The 17,449-nt window shown below is 31.4% G+C and overlaps 1 protein-coding gene across 1 annotated transcript; it reads right to left on the reverse strand.

Moving 5' to 3' along the window:
* Positions 1–7,531: 7,531 nt before the first annotated feature.
* On the reverse strand, positions 7,532–11,653 carry LOC121218634 (uncharacterized). Its single transcript, XM_041096173.1, has 5 exons — positions 10,575–11,653; positions 9,336–9,418; positions 8,891–9,002; positions 8,080–8,132; positions 7,532–7,850 (listed from the first exon to the last, which is right to left on the reverse strand). The coding sequence occupies exons 1-5, from the start codon at positions 11,494–11,496 to the stop codon at positions 7,704–7,706; spliced, it is 1,317 nt and encodes a 438-aa protein (XP_040952107.1). The 5' UTR covers positions 11,497–11,653; the 3' UTR covers positions 7,532–7,703.
* Between the last annotated feature and the right edge of the window lie 5,796 nt (positions 11,654–17,449).

Here is a 17,449-nt window from a genome sequence, read left to right on the forward strand (position 1 = left end):
ATGTAAATATAAATGTTAAATGATCTTGGTTGTAAGTAAATGGTTACAATCTTTTTTTATGATAAATATAGTTTAAAGTTATAAATTAGTAAACTTGGTATTAAATCTTGAAATGGATTGAAAGATATGAATTAGTTTGTTTTTTTTTTCATATTAACTTAAACCTATATAATTAAAGTAGTAAATTAATTTATTTAGCATGATTTAGTAGTGTTCTAAGGAATAAAATCTTTGATTGAAACATTGGTATTGGTTGTTTTTTGTTTTAAATTTGCAGGGGGTTTTATGTAAAAATAAGCAGAAATGCTGTCAAAATTTTTCAAAAAAAATAATAAAAAATTTTGGAATACTCGAACAAGTTCCGTTTTTTTTATATATATGTTTTGGACTTCGAGAGTCCATTATATGGATTTTGTTATTAAATTATACTATGAATGTTATTTTAATTGTGAATTATTCGTAAGTTGTCTGATAGGTCCGGTAATGCCTCGTAACCCTATTTCGGTGACAGTTTGGGGTTAGGGGGTGTTACACTATTCCTTCTTACACTATTCCTTCTTTCTGAGCGTAACCTTTTGCTACTAATCTAGCCTTGTATCGAACTTCATTTTTACCAGAAAATCCTTCCTTCTTTGCATACACCCATTTGCATCCAATTGCCTTCTTTCCTTTGGGTAGTGTCACCAACTCTCAAGTCCTATTTTTTTGAAGAGACTGTATTTCTTCATTCATAGCTTGCTTCCACTTTACACCATCAGGGTTACTTCTTGCTTCTGTGTAAGTAGAAGGAACATCATCATCTGCAATTGGAAGTGCATAGGCCACCATATCATCAAAGCGAGCAGGCATACAAATCTCTCTTCTTGGCCTTCTATATGCAATTGAATCATGTTGTTGTAGAAGTTCTTGGGTCGAAACTTCTTCATCATTTGTTCCTTCAATATTAGCTGGATCATCATTAACCTTTTCAAGCTCCACCTGCTGCAAAGTGCCACTGGTTTTGTTATCCTTTAATGAATTCTTGTTCTTTATCATGGCTGATTCATCAAAAGTCACATCTCTACTGAAAACAATCTTCCTTGTATCAAGACACTAGAGACGGTATCCTTTTACTCCACCAGTTATACCCATGAATAATGTTTTCTTTACTCTTGGGTCTAACTTAGATTCTTTTACATGATAATATGCAGTGGAACCAAAAACATGTAAAGAATCATAATCAGTAGCAGGTTTACCAGCCCACCTCTCCATAAGAGTTTTCCATTTTTTGTAGCTGATGGCAACCGGTTAATTAGATGGCACGCATATGTAACTGCCTCAACCCAAAATGTCTTGCCCAATCCAGCACTGGACAACATAAATCGAACTTTTTCCAATATAGTCCGATTCATACGTTCTGCCACCCCATTCTGTTGTGGTGTATCTCAAACAGTGAAGTGTCGCACAATGCCCTCATCTTGACATACTTGTAGAAATTGATCATTCTTGTACTCAGTACCATTGTCTGGTCGAAGTCGTTTGACTTTTCGACCAGTGTGGGTCTCCACCATCTTCTTCCATTTCAGAATTGCATCCAAAACTTTAGTTTTTCTTTTCATTAGATACACTCATACTTTTCTTGAATAATCATCAACAAAAGTAGCAAAATAGTGCATACCTCCCAAAGAAGCCACTTTAGTAGGTCCCCACACATCACTGTGAATGTAGTCCAGAATTCCTTTTGTATTGTGAATTGCTGAACCAAATTTTATCCTCCTCTGCTTGCCCAGAACACAATGTTCATAGAATTCCAATTTGTAAGAATTTGCACCTTTCAACAAGCCTTGCTTCACCATAACCTGGTAGCCTCTGAATCTGCATCTTTCGCAGAAGTTGTTGATGTTGATCCAATAACTGTACTTTCATTTAAATAGTACAGGTTATTCTTTCTTGTGCCTTTCATCACCGTCAATACCCTAGCTACTACCTTTAGTAATCCATCTCTCAAAGTGATTGTGAGCCCTTTAGATTCTAGGACCCCTAATGAGATGAGATTTTTCTTCAAGCTAGGTATGTAGCGAACATCTGTCAAGACTTGAATTGAGCCGTCGTGATTCTTCAATTGGATTGTACCTACTCACATTGTCTTACAAGCGCTGTCATTGCCCATAAAAACAACTCCACCTGCTAGTTCTTTAAGACTAGAAAATCAATCCTTATTAAGACACATATGGTAAGTACATCCCGAATCCAAAATCCACTCATCTGTATGACATGCCATTGCCATGCCAACCAAGCTAAAGTCTTACTCTTCATCATGCTCCGCTATACATTCATCAGAAATAGCCTTGCCCTTTTGTAACTTAGGACAATTCTTTTTCCAATGCCCTTTCTCACGACAAAAAGCACATTCATCTTTGGCATGTCTCTTTTTGGACTTACTCCTTCTACCAGATTTGTTGCTGTGTGAACGACCTCTTACTATTAAGACTTCTGTAGTTGTATCTGTGTGATCTTTTTTATCTTTCTTTCGAGTCTCAGATCTATACAACGCACTACAGACTGCATCAAATGTGATTGTATCCTTCCCATGAAGCAATGTGGTGGTAAGATGATCATATTCATCAGGAAGAGAATTCAATAACAGTAATGCCTTGTCTTCATCTTCAAATTTCTAATCCAAATTTAGCAAGTCTACTAAAATTTTATTGAATGAGTTCACATGGTCATTCATCGACGTATCGGGTGCATACGTGAATCGATAAAGTTTATTTTTTATATAAAGCCTATTTTCAAGACATTTTGTTAAAAACTTTTCTTCCAGTGTATTCCACAACTTCTTCGCTGATGTCTCCCTCATGACAGAGTACTTCTGCTCTTTAGCCAAACTTAGGCGAATTGTTCCACATGTCTATCTATTGATCTTAGCCTACTCCTTATCATCCATCTTGACAGGTTTTTCTTCAAGGGCTATATCTAGCTCTTGCTGACATAAGACATCCAAGATCTCACATTGCCACATACCAAAATTATTGGTACCATCAAATTTCTCTACTTCAAATTTTGCAGTGGTCACAGTAGTCTTTGCTAATGACGATACATTTTCCATTTTTCTCCTCAATCCCAACTATTGTATGTGAACAGTACCGTGAACGATCGTATTCCCCAAGTACGAATCTAGCTCTGATACCAATTATTATGCGAAAGAGTGTAAAAAAGTAAAATTATTGTACTAAAAAATCACACTAAGTTCAATTCCCAGAAAAGAGAGGTGGATCACAAGGATCGCTTAAGTATCAGGTCTTTCCTAGCTAGAATATCCCTCAATCGTAATTTAATAAATCACTACAATCACACTCACAATTCATGCAAAATAATATAATAAAGAACACAAGAATTTAATGAGGTTTAACAATTTTTCCTACGTCCTCGGGCACTACCAAATATATTTTACTCCAAAATACAAGTGAGAATTTACAAAGAGAGAGAGAGAGAGAGAGAGAGAATAATGCCTTAAGTAGAGAATGGCAAATATGAGATACAGAATGAGATATGGTTATACCTATTTATAGTTAAGGTTCAGGGATCAATTTGCAAAGTCACTTTACAATTAGAGACCAAATATTGCAAATATCTCAGATTTCTTATGCCAATATCTCGATACCCATATCTTTTACTTTCCAATTTTTGATACCCATATCTTTGACTTTCCATTAATTGATACCCATATCTTTGACTTTCCATAAATATGGATGATTGCCAATACTTCAACTTATTTTCGACCAAATTAACCCTTGAAAACCTAAACTTCAGACTATGGAAACAATTGTCAAGTTCTTTGCTACCTCATGACTAAAAATAACCAAGAATCACCTTTGAGTCCTCTGCACCAGGAACTTTTAATTCAAGAAAGGGGTTTTACCATTTATGCTCTTTTTTACTCTCATTTCATAACAAATCCCTGACTTCCAGTCTAACATTCCTTCACATTATTGACAATCGAACTTAGCAAGTTCCCTTTTTCACCTAATTACCACTGAATACCGAATTATAAGATTCTTTTAACCCCATTTCATAACAAAACTCAAACTTTAAGCTTATGACATTCATTCACATTATTCACAATTGAACTTGGTGCTTTATCACTTTGACCTAATAGTCATTAAAACAAACACAAGATACCTGATGTCAACTGTTAAGTCGAAAAGTTACCTGATTTATTTTTATGTTCTTCATCTTCATCTTGAGACATCTTCAACCTGTGCAAGGTCTCCCTTGAATCCTGATATATGTTTTTCTTTATATTTTCCATCGACCCTTTCCCAAGAGTACCAAAACCATCAGGACTTTCGTTGGACTCCCCTTGTTTTGCTAAGGCATTTCGTTTGTATAATTCTTGCAACAAAATAGGTGGTTGTGATTGTGATGGTGTAGGGATAGATTCAGAAGGAGATAGCACCGGGAAACGTCGGTGGAACTCGGAGAGATTCTTACTGATTTTCAGTAAGGAAGCGCTTCCTGACATAGGTTTGGAATTGGGAATCGAAGGATTTGTGGGGTTTCTAGGTCTTTGTTAGCGTTGGTCGATTTTGACATTGGAAGAGTGGTCGTCGTTCGTGGTGACGTTTTGGTTGTTCGGGTCATTTAAAGAAGTGGAGAAAAGGTGGAGGAGTGAAGGGTTGGCGAGGGATCTGAGTTTGGATGTGGCAAGAAGGAGTGCCATAGCTATGGGGAGGGTGGTAGAAACTAATTCCCAGAAATGAAGAATTAAGAAGAAGAGAATAAGAATATTGATTCATTCAATAATAGAAAACATGCATTCCCTCTTTCCTCTATTAACTGTTACATCGAGGAAGAATGCTTGCCTCCTGGAAACAAAAAACGGTTACAAGCCATTCATGGAGTTAGGCAAAATACAATGCATTAGAGTTTTAATACAGGCAAAATACAATGCATTAGAGTTTTAATACAATTAAAATTTCTTAGTTATTTATTTTTACTTACTCGATCATAGATCAATTTCCTTTTTATCTCAAAAGATATGTCAGATTCAGAGCATCTCAACTCGATTAAATGGAATGACAATTTCTCATTCTTAATTTGTAAAATAATAATTTCGATCAAATTACACATCGCAATATACTAGAACCTCTAATTCTTTAAAAGATTTGTCTAAAAGATTAGTGATATAACTAGGTGAGTTACTAAACATGCCAACCTTATGTATTGATCGTATAAACTTCGAACTATGGTAAATATTGAATCAAATGTTGGGTTGTATATTCATATACAATATACTAATGAAAGAGATTATATTTATATTCATTATTAGCCTATAATTAGCTTTGATGCTTATATCCCCAATATACTAATAAAATTGATTATATTGATATTCTTTTTGGTAATAGATTATAGGTTAAATTCTATCATCAGTCCCTGTACTTTGTGAAATTTGTGGATTTAATCCCTATACTTTAATTTACCATTTTTAGTCCTTGAATTTTTTTAAAATTAAAAATTTCGGTCCTCACCTAATGATAACTATTAAATTCATTCAGTTAAGTTTTGTCATTTCCAAAATCTGATGTGGGAAACATATTACCAAATGTGTAATGCCATGCCAGGATGTTTTTTTCACAAATTACTCTCTAAAAATTCAGTTAATGGATTAATGACAATCATTACTGTCAAGATTGAAATTTCAAAATTTTGGTGATATAAGTACTTAGAATAATCTAATTGGAGAATATGGACTAAATCTAGAATTGTACGCATAGTACAAGATTAATAATTGAATTTAACCAAAAACATTTAACTTCTATTGTTTGGGTCTAGACTAAAATTAACTAATTTGAAAAGTACGGAGACTAAATTTAGTCAAATTAAAATACAATAATTAAATACATAAGTTTTATAAAATATAAAGACTAATAACAAAATTGAACCTTATTTATTATTGGGAATGAAATACAATAATTAAATACAAATCGAATGCACAGAATGAAAACTTTGATTAACTTTTAGTGGGAAAGTTAATTTGACATTCAACTCTTATCTAAATTTACATGTATAGTAAATTTCATAGGGTTAATTGTTCGTTATTCATCTAAATTAGAAGTTGGACTTGATATTTAAGAGAGTTTGGACAAAAATATTAAAATTAAAAAAATAAGTTTGATGATATTTAAGAGAGTCAGGACAAAATCATTAAAATTAAAAACTGAGTTTGATTAAAAATACGAGTCAAGCTTAGATTCCAATATTTAATGCTAGAGCTCATTCCAACCCGACCCTTTTTTAATATTGAAATATACTATTTTATTTTATTTTATTTTATTTTATATATTATGTAATTTATATCATATAAAATTTAATTCTAAAATAATATATACCATTATAATGTAAGCATTACAAAATATGTTTATTTATTTATTCAATAATTTTAATGATAAAAAATATAAAAAAATATTAAATACCAAATTAAAAGTAACATAAATATTTTTTTTTATTTTTTTTAAAAATAATAACGAACTTGAATTAACCGTTTATAAATATAAGTAGACTTGGACAAAATTGTATCCCTATATTTTAAATTTTTTAAAAAAATTTAATTAGAAATTCCAAAACTTTCACTAAAACTCTAAATATATTTTAAAATTTTAGTTAAGCCCCAAATTAAATTCCAAGATTTAGATGTGTTTATACTTTTGTTTGGCTTGGATTTTGGATTTTATAATTCTCACATTGCTTTTCTTGTTTGGTTTTATAAATTGAAATGATCACTAAATCCTATAATAACACTAGTTTTATATCCTTCTTTTATGTATACTACACTGCTCTGCCACCGCTATGAAATTTGTGAAAGTTAAATTTTATCTACCTAACCTAATTATTTTTACTCTGCTTTATATATATATGACTATTACTCTGCTATATATATATTTGACTCTAAAGTAGTTAGATCCATTCCAACAAGTGTTGAGTATAGTAACTAATGGTAAAATACATCCAACTTTAATAAAAACTTGATGACAATATTATTACGAAGAATAGTCATAAACTTTAAAAGAATTAGCCTTTTATGGATCAAAAGTCTATTGCATGTTGCTTAACTTTATATTCAATTTGTTCAAAAATATATATATTTCTTTCTAAATGTATGTATATACAAAAGAGTTGGTCCTCCCATTCACTTGAAGATTAAGTTAGATCTGTATCTACCTCTACCTATCCTAAGTAAACAAATTTTAAGAGCAAAGAAAGATAAGAAGAGAAGGTTTGTTAAAATCTGAAAATGTAGCACTGCCTCATCTTCTTTGGTTGGTTCCGTATTTGGATGGATCAAGAGCTTTTTCCTTGTTTTTGATAACCCTTTTTCTCATTCCATGCATAGTATCAAAGCCCAAGTGCCAACTCAAAGGAAAACAGATGCATGTTATCACGTTGTTCCATGCATACTCAAAACAACCCATAGCTTCAGCTTAAGCCTTAAAACAAAACTCACCAACTTGAGATCTTCCTCTCACTCGGGGATTTTTTTTTTATATATAGATTAGATTCTAGAATTTATTAATGAAAAATAATAAAACAATTTCTCCCACATTTTTCTCTATTCAATATTTTTTTGGAACAAAAACAACACATTCAAAGTTGAACCAGCAACCTCTTTCAATTTCAAAAAAACAGGTTGCAGGGTTATGTACTACCACATTAGCTTACCAGTTCTAGTAGTTCTTCGAATCTGCAGTATCCCTGAGACCAAGCTTCAACAGAACCAAACAGTATGAATCCCAGTCGGTTCTTCGGAGATACTTCAACAACTTCTTCCTCTTCTGCACCATTGCTAGAAGACCTTTTCGAGAATGCTTATCCTAAACAAGAATGACTCAAAAGTTAAATATTATATACCTAATGTATCACCCATCGGGCATAGGTCGGTGAAGACCAGAACAATTGTCATGCCTAGGATACCAATATCACAACCATATCGTAATCCATTCTGATTTTAATCACAAAAAGTGCAAGTAAATAATATCAAATGACATGCTACTGCAATGAAAGCATCCAAGTATATAATGAAAATCTCATTTGTAATGTCACCTTTTTATGCAGAACTGATGATAGATGTTTGATCTTGGTAGTGAGTTGTGCCACTGCAGGAAAACAAGCAAAAGGCATTATGGCCCGAAAACAAAAGGATCATTAATGACTGTTAATGTAATAATAACCGACAAACTAAAAACACAAAAAATGATCATGTATCTTGCACTCTTTACCCATACAGAAACGAATTATCTAAAAACAATGCTAATCACACATGAAAATTCATAATAACACCAAGTTTTTCTTCTAGAGAAAATACTGAATGATACTTGCCAAATGTACATTAGCATTTCAAAAATTCTCCATCTTCTTAGCAACCATGGTCTACACTACCGTTCCAAAAAGATCCTTTCGGAACATTCAATTTTGCATTCCAGATGATATCTTTTTGCTTAGCATATGTATGTTAAGTTATTTTCAATTTATCTTATTATCCATCATTTAATATTACAATGGGACAATTTGAGATACAATAAACAAGAGCTTTTTTAACTTAGAAAATAGCTATGTTGCTCTGGCACTCCATTTTTCTTGAAATACCCATGTCCGACACATGGATATGGGGATATGACCTCTAAGACCCTCCAAATATATGGAAACCTTGGGAGTCTAACTATAGACATGTCGAATACATACCTGTATCTGACACTCACACCCGAGTCCAAGTAGCATAGTAAAATAGTACATACTAGCCACAAGCATGCAAGTGAAAAATGAAGGTTATATAGTCTATGGAACAGGAACAATCGGGGAATGCTTCATGCGTGGATGGATAAATATACCATTAAAAATATTTAGAATACTTTACCTTGAACACTTGCAGATCCACAATCTGATTCTGACATCTTAAACTCATCTCTAACTTTTGCAAGCTCGATTTTCATTTTTTCAGCAGAAGACATGTTATCTGGATGGAAATACTGCAAAAGCATTATAAGAGTATTAGAGCTTAAATACTGGGTTTTAATGAATGAAACAAATAAAACTATTAAATCTTAGTAACATAGTGGTAGGTCAACTGATAAAACAGTCTTGCTTAGAGGTCAATCACTACAATCATCTAAATGATAACAGAAAATAAAAGACAGAACGAACAAGAAGCAGGCAACCACCTTAAAACTTTAGAAAAGTGTATCGAATAAAAAATGTTCGCATAAAAAAGAAAGCAAGCATCAAATAGTACTTAAGTTTCATATTTCCAATTCTATCGACAAGAAATGTGCATAGGAGGAAAGAGAAGGGACTAAACTTGCCTTTTCAACTAACTGTTCCTTTGGAGGGTGCAACATAAACTCTGGAGTTCTACCAAAGAGGTCCAATATATCAACTTTCTGGGCTGAAACAAGAGATCATCGTATTATATGATATTAGACATGTCGTCTTTCAGAGCACAGAGGATGTCAGATACGATCCACTCAGTGCTAGCAATATTCAATCACTGAATCTCGGACTCCACAGTCCAGAGAAAACAAAATCTTCAGAAAACTAGAGCATATTTAGGGTTAAATCACTTTTCCCACATTAGGGCTGGAACTTTTTTTTGTCCAAGTTAGGCCCCAAACTTGGCAATTGTTTCCACATATGGGCTTCAACGTTTTTTTGTCCAAGTTAACCCTTGAAAACCCTAAAGTTCAGGCCCCAATGTGGAAATAATTGTCAAGTTCAAGGACTAATTTGGACAAAAAATAGTTCTAACCCCAATGTGAGAAAAGTTGCCAAGTTCAGGCCCCAAATAGTGGTTTAACCGCATATATAAAGTGATTTTTCCTTCAGAAAGAAACCAGTAAATTTAAGACAATAAGACACTTGAACTGAATTTCCTAAATTGTACAAAATTATCTCCTTCACTCAGATTTCACACCAGAAAATGAACTTAGAGTAGAATAAATCCCATTGATTTAACCATATCGATGATTTGATTTGCCATTATATCTTTTAGTTTTGAACCCCCAAAGAAATAAACACACATGAAAGAAACTCGAAACACTGTGCTCAAGGTTTCTCGTTGCAATGAAACTGTTGCCACAGCTTCTGGTTTAAAACCATAGAATAACTTTGGTTAGTGAAACCAGATAGGTTTTTATCCTTTAAAAAAAACAAAAACCGTCTACAGAGTTAGTGTCTGCTTCATAACTAAAAATCACCAAGAATCATCTTTGAGTTCTCTGCACTAGGAACTTTTAATTCAAGAAAGGGGCTTTACCACTTATGCTCTTTTCTACTCCCATTTCATAACAAATCCCAGACTTCCAGTCTGACATTCATTCACATTATTGACAATCGAACTTAGCAAGTTCCCTTTTTCGCCTAATTGCCACCGACTACGGAATTATAAGATTCTTTTAACCCTATTTCATAACAGAACTCAGACTTCAAGCTTATGACAATCATTCACATAATTCACAGTCAAGCTTGGTGCTTTATCACTTTGACCTAATAGTCATTGAAACAAACACAAATACCTTATGTCTACTGTTAAGTCGAAAAGTTACCTAATTTATTTTTCTGTTTTTCTTCGTCAAACCTCTTCAAAGTGTACAAGCCATCCCTTAAATCCGTGAAGTTAACCCCACTGATCCGCACATCGGTTTCCTTCTCTTCGATTGCCCTTAACTTTATCAACCTTTCATTCAACTCCTGCAATGAAAACCCACCCTCCTTATCCGGCGGCCGTAATTCCTTCAACCTCTGCCCTAACTCTTCATAACCGTACATCCTAACAAACTCTGTCCTCATTGCAGTCTCTCCTCCTTTAGCCTTACCTTTCATCTCCCTCTCGAAAATCGAGGCCGGTAGTTCAGTCGAAGTCCCACCAATCACCGGGGAGACCACTCTGTCAGCTGAAGGCTTCAACTTTAAATCATTCTTAAATGCCGATAAAGAGATTAATGGACCTGATCTTCCCTCCACGTTGTTATTCGCCTCAGAATTCTGTTTCATGTGCCGCAGACTGTTCCTTAAAGTTTCCATCGCCCGTTTCCCACTAGTACCAAAACCATCAGGACTTTCGTTGGACTCCCCTTGTTTAGCTAAGGCGTTTCGTTTGAATAATTCTTGGAACGAAATATGTGGTTGTGATTGTGATGGTGTAGGAATGGGCTCAGCAGAAGACGGCACCGCGGAACGTCGGCGGAACTCGGAGAGATTCTTACGGATTTCCAGTAAGGAAGCGCTTACTGACATAGGTTTGGAATTGGGAGTCGAAGGATTTGTGGGGTTTCTGGGTCTTTGTTGGTGTTGGTCAGTTTTGACATCGCCGAAGTAAGAAGAGACTGAAGGGGGATTATTGGCGGTGTGGTTGCCGTTCGTGGTGGCGTCATCGTTGTTTGGGTCATTTGAAGAAGTGGAGTAAAGGTGGAAGAGTGAAGGGTTGGCGAGGGATCTGCGTCTGGATCTGGCGAGAAGGAGTGCCATAGCTATGGGGGGATTGAAAGAGAACTGTTTTTAGGGTTTGGGGGGAGATGGAGATAATTGAAAGGGGTTTAGGGTTTGGACTGAGCCGCCTCTCTTTTTGGGTAATAGCCCAGCTTGACATCCAGGCTGGGTATCATGGCTGGATTTTCTCCCATTCTTTTTTACTCCTTTTGTTTATTTTTATATTGTAATTTGTTGGTTTTTTATTTTTTGTCCACTTCATAGTTTTTTTTATTGGGAATTTTTCTTCTTCTATTGATATTAAGGGTGAGTAAAATCCGATTCGATTCAAAAAACTCAATAAAAATTTAAATTTTGAACTAAATAATTTGAGTTATTTGAGTTAATCGAGTTATTCAGATCAACTTGAATAAAAAATCAAAATTTTTAGTTTAACTCGAATTGATATGAATTACACAATTCGAGTTATCCAAAAATCTAAATAATAAATGACAAAACTACGCCGTTTTGATAAATGTTTACCTTTTCTAAAATTAAAAGTCAAAACCATTAAGTTAAAAGACAAAATCATTATATTGTTTATGTAGTTAAATAATCTTATACTTTGTCTACTAGTATAAATAATAGGATTCGTTAACTCGACTTGACTTTACTCGAATTTTTTTTACTCGGCTCGATCGAATACTCACCCCTAATTGATATTATCATAACAAAATATTTCTTTGAATACTTTGATGTGGTTAAAAGTTGGGGTAAACAATTGTTAGGGAGAGATTTCAAATAATATATATACTTTCACTAACTCATGTTTTCGTTGAATTAGTGTTATTAGCACTTTGTTTCCTACTTTTGAAGATCAATATTTGCTTGTCTCTTGCTTCCATAATCGAGTTGTAAAGGTCAAGTTGATTGATCTTCTTTTCAGTTCCTCCTTTATTGAACTTCCACAAGCATATAATTAGTTTGAATGGAAATTTAAGCTTGCAAAGGTTCATCCAAACTTTTCTCGATAGGTCCTTCGAATTATTCTCATTTTGGTTAAGATTCTAAAAAATATGGTAAATAGACTTGATGGAAAATATACCATTAGTGTCAATTTTTCAAATAAGAGAGAAATTTTGGTTAGAACCCAAAAATTCAATCTAATCGATTTAGTCAAATTCGGTTTGAACAGTTCAGTATTATTAATTATTTTGATCAGTTACTAATTTTTTAATTTTTAAATGATTTTGGTAAAAAAATTTTGAATTAATTTAATATTTTTTAAATTAATTAAAATACATTTATAATATATAAAATAAATATATATTATTCAACCTCAATGCCATCCCCTTCTTGTCAAGGTGGCTAGCTAAGGTTGTGCTCTTATTGTTTGCCTTAGGGTGAGTTTGGATGGGCGGTGCGTTTACTTGCAATTAGTGTAAAAACAGCGGTGGTGGTGAGATTAGACACTGTAGCGATACTGTAGCGTGAGACAAAAAGAAAACTAAACGCACCGCACCCAATCGCCCATCCAAACCCACCCTTAGTTAGGCTTAGGCTCATCTTTAGCCCTCTATTTTTCTTATTGTTTTCTTTGTTAGGCACCACTAGGTCACTCATTTCCTTTTAACTAGTATTCAATATCACGTGCATTGTATGTGAATATAAATTGATTTAATTTAAATAACAAAATAATTTAAAATAATAAGATATTATTTGTAATATCCCGAAAATTACTACAGTAAGAAAGTAAGTATACTTGATATAGTAAAATAATGAAACAAAGTGACAAAAAGCAAAATTTTGATTTATGTCAACATTGGGAAGTATATTATGACATATTAATGCAAGAAAGGACTAATTCGCAAAAGTGAGAAAAGTTTTGTTACCCAGGAGTAAATATTTAAAATTTGAGGGTTAAAGTGTAAATATAAAAAAGTTGAAGGATTAGTTGTGCAAATATTTTAAGGGTGGAATGATCTAGAAACTAAGGAAAATGGATTAATTAGGACCAAATTGAATAAGTGAAGAATTATGAAGGACTAAATTGTAATTTTACTAAATTAAGTGATGACTCAATGATGGAATTTTAAAAGATCATGAAGGACAAAATGGTCAATTAGAAGGAGAGAGAAATCTAGAAGGCAATGATGATGTTGGAAATATTTTAGATAAATAAATAAATAAATATTAATTTATAATATTTGATTTGATTTTTTTAATGATATTTTATTTTTATTTAGTATATATATATGTGGAAAGAAAGAAAAAAAAAGCCACCATCCCACCATTTTTCCCATGCAAAGAGAGAAAGAAAGAAAGTTTTACTTTCTTTACAATTTGGTCATTTCACAAAATACTCACCATTTTCACTGATAAATCAAAAGAATTTCCATATCCATCAAGAATGAAAGATAACAAGGAGACTGTGGGGAGCTAAAATATCAAGTTAGATTCAAGAAATAGAAACTGGAGGAGAGAGAAAATCAAGTTAAAGTTTGAAACTAATAGAACAAGGTAAGAACATCAAGATTTCAATACATTTTTAAGTTTGATATTATTGAAAAAGCATGGAAATGATGTTATAGTAGAGTTTTCTTATATAAGGTCTTGTGTTCTTGATATATTAGTGAAGGAAAATAAGTGAAAGTGATGGGAATAAGGGAGTTATAAACTTAGTAATCAACATCTTGCACTAAAACAATTTTGGACAGCAGCAGTAGGTTAACTTTGAAAAATCAACATAAATTGTGGAAATCGAATTAGAGGATGAAAAAAATATGGAATTAAATCTTATTGCGTATAGTTTCTCATAGAAGAAACGGTGTAAGTACTGGAATTGTAAATCATGAGATATAATAAAATTTGTGAGACAAGGTTAGAATGATTTCGGGTTCCCCTATTCTGACTTTGGAAAATCATAAAAAATTGGAGAAAAATAATTAGGAGCTTAAATTTATATTTTTAAATTCTTAATGAGTCTATTTTCAATAGAAACAAACGGTAACATCATCCGAATTCTGTACTAGGAAATAATTAATTTTTAGTGAAGAAGGGTCGAAATTGTAAGACAGCAGAACAAGGATGACTTTAAAGAATAAACTGTACTTATTGGCTGAACCAAAAATTCTGAAATTTTTATGTAAGAAGATATGTGAGTCTAGTTTTAGATAAAATTAACGGATCTCAATTCGGAGTTCTGTAGCTTAAGATATAATTAATTTAGTGACCATGACTCAAGTGAACAACTTGTTATAAGTAAACAAGTAAATAGTGGTATTATGTATATACCACGGATGTGGAATGGAGAGAAGGAGGAGGAAAAATATATGTGAATATTCAGCTAATATGATATTATTTTAAAAATAGCTAATTTACATGTTTTAAGTTCAGGGACTAAATTGAACAAATGTGGAACTTGAAGGGTAAATTTGTAAAAATGTCAAAAAGTGACCAAATTGCATGAAATGAATTGTTTTATTATTTAAATTAATAAATTGAATGAAATATTAATTTAGATCAAGATTGGGTGAAGATTTGAGAAAAATAGAAAATTACCAAAATGTCCCTAAATTTTGGTATTTCTGTAATTTAGCCTGGTAAGTTCGTATGAACTATATTCTGTATAATTTTAATTAAAGTGAATATTATTTGGTGATGAATATTATATAAATATGTGTTTTATTATTGGAATTGAATTATTATTGGTAATATGTATAATTATTAGATGCATTGAAATGATTATCGAAAGCTCAATTTGGTTGGGGGCTTGTTGGTGATATATCACACTATCCATTGATTCTATCGGTAATTTTAGATGATTTGATTCTGGTAATAATGGCATGTATAAGTTAAATTGGCCAACGTTAGCTCATTAATGTTTTGATTTTGATTTGTTATAAATTTGAATGCTTGATGAAATGAAACGTTTATAAATTAATTTGTAAACTCTGATAATGCTCTATAACCCTATTCTAGCGATGGATACGAGTTAGGGGTGTTACATTATTTATTAATTAAATTGAATAATTTAAATTATAATGAAAACGTAATTAAAAATAGACATTACTTCATTTATTATGAATTTGAATAAATGTGAAAGATTTTATCTTGAAATTTTATGTAAATATCTTATACAAAAAAAAGTATTTTAAGAATTGAGATTAGACTTTTATTTAATTTGTAAGTGCGAAAAAATTAATTATGATTTTAATATATTAAATTTATCAAAATTCCTTTTTTAAATTAATGTTTCAATTTTTTTAAAATTTATATATAAAAACTATTTTAGCATTTTTCATTTTATTTTTTCTAAGTTAAAAGAAAATAGAAATATTATTAATTGAAAAGGTAAAGTTAAATTGTATTAAATATGATCAAATTAAATTTCATGACTCAAAATATATTTTTTATTTTTTAATAGTTTATTTTCAGAAGTAAAAAATTTATTGAGATTAAATAATCTAATTGAATTATTAAAAATGGAATAAATTAAAAATCCAACTTCCTAAAAAGTTGAAATAAAATCTAATTTAAAAATAAATACTAATATTAAAAGTATATTTAAATTTTCTACTTCAATCTATCATTCTCGTTATCATCTTTCATCTTAATATATTAAAATAGTGCATCAAATATAAATCGAGAAAAAAGAATAAATGAAACTAAAAGAAATTGAAATAAAAAAAATTGGGGTTTCAATTGAAAATAAATAAGTTGAACTTAGGTATTAATTAAGATGGATAAAAGCTCCATTATTTAAAAAAAATTGTATATTTATTTAATGTTAATTTAGTAATTAAATGAACGTTACAGAGTATTCTCGTCGATTCAAAAAAAATTTAAACTCGTGTTTTTATTTATATTATATATGAAATTTTCATGATCTTAAGGAATATCATATCTAATAGAGTTAGTGTGATTCTTAATTGAGCCCATTATAAATTACAAAAATATTCATTTTTTTAAACTATAATTAATATTATTATGACAAATAAAATAATTACAAATTAAAAATATAAGAATCAAATACGTGTTCATTACTATTAAAATACAAGTTTATTACCACTCCATCTATATTCATTATCGAGTAAATTTTAAAAGAAAATATTTTTAACAATTTACATAGCAAGTGTGACAAAATATAGCATATTGATTGAGTTAGAGTTACAATTTAGCTCGACATCAACTGGATATTGATAAAAACACCATTATAAACAACTGTAGTACATTTAATGTTCTTAATCTGATGTATTAATTAGTTTCAAGTTGTACATTTCATCATTTATTAATATTATTTTTAAACACACCCTATAACGTAGTTTTTAAATGTATACACGTGTGCTAAAATTTATAATATATAATATGTATACTTTTTAATAATGCTACAATAGTAGTGATGAAAACCAAACTAAAACTCGTAAATTTTGAACTTTCTATTAATTTCTAACTAATAATGAAGCATTGGCACAGTTGGTAAAAACGGAGGCCCTGGATCTTGAGTATTCAAAATTGAGATTCACTTTGCATAATTATATGTGTGGATCTTCGAGTCCCACCATGTGCTATTCTTATATGTGGGTGTTAGTTCGATTAGTCCATCTATATATTGTAATAATTTAATTGTACATTTTATGATTGATCAGTTACAATATTTTTAAAATCTGACTAGTTATTAAATGAATTAGATCACTGTTTAACCGATTCGACTGTTTTAATCTTTTCGTATTATTCAATTAAATAAATTATTAAAAAGGTTTTATAAAATAGTAGATCCGTACCAATTTACGAATTAATCAATCTAATATTTTTTAAATCGATACCTAATTAATTTTTTCCAATGTAATGAGTTGAAGGCATGTAAGGTATATGGTGATAGTTGTACTTGTGAAGTCCAACTAATCCAAAGACATCAGATAACGTGGACGTCGGACTTTTGACGGTTTTAGCCACGTGTAGTACTGGACCATCCAAATACATATATAGATAATTTAAAACCGTATGATAAAAT

Source organism: Gossypium hirsutum, chromosome D06 (assembly GCF_007990345.1).
Source record: "Gossypium hirsutum isolate 1008001.06 chromosome D06, Gossypium_hirsutum_v2.1, whole genome shotgun sequence".
Taxonomy (NCBI): domain Eukaryota; kingdom Viridiplantae; phylum Streptophyta; class Magnoliopsida; order Malvales; family Malvaceae; genus Gossypium; species Gossypium hirsutum.

Bases quoted from the DNA above. Each gene is read 5' to 3' on its own strand.
- LOC121218634 (XM_041096173.1), bottom strand. From the start codon at position 11,496: ATGGCACTCCTTCTCGCCAGATCCAGACGCAGATCCCTCGCCAACCCT. The intron at 8,133-8,890 runs GTAAAGTATTCT...GTTTTCCTGCAG, and splicing joins TGGATCTGCAAGTGTTCAAG to TGGCACAACTCACTACCAAG. The intron at 7,851-8,079 runs GTGACATTACAA...ATTCTTGTTTAG, and splicing joins CATCAGTTCTGCATAAAAAG to GATAAGCATTCTCGAAAAGG.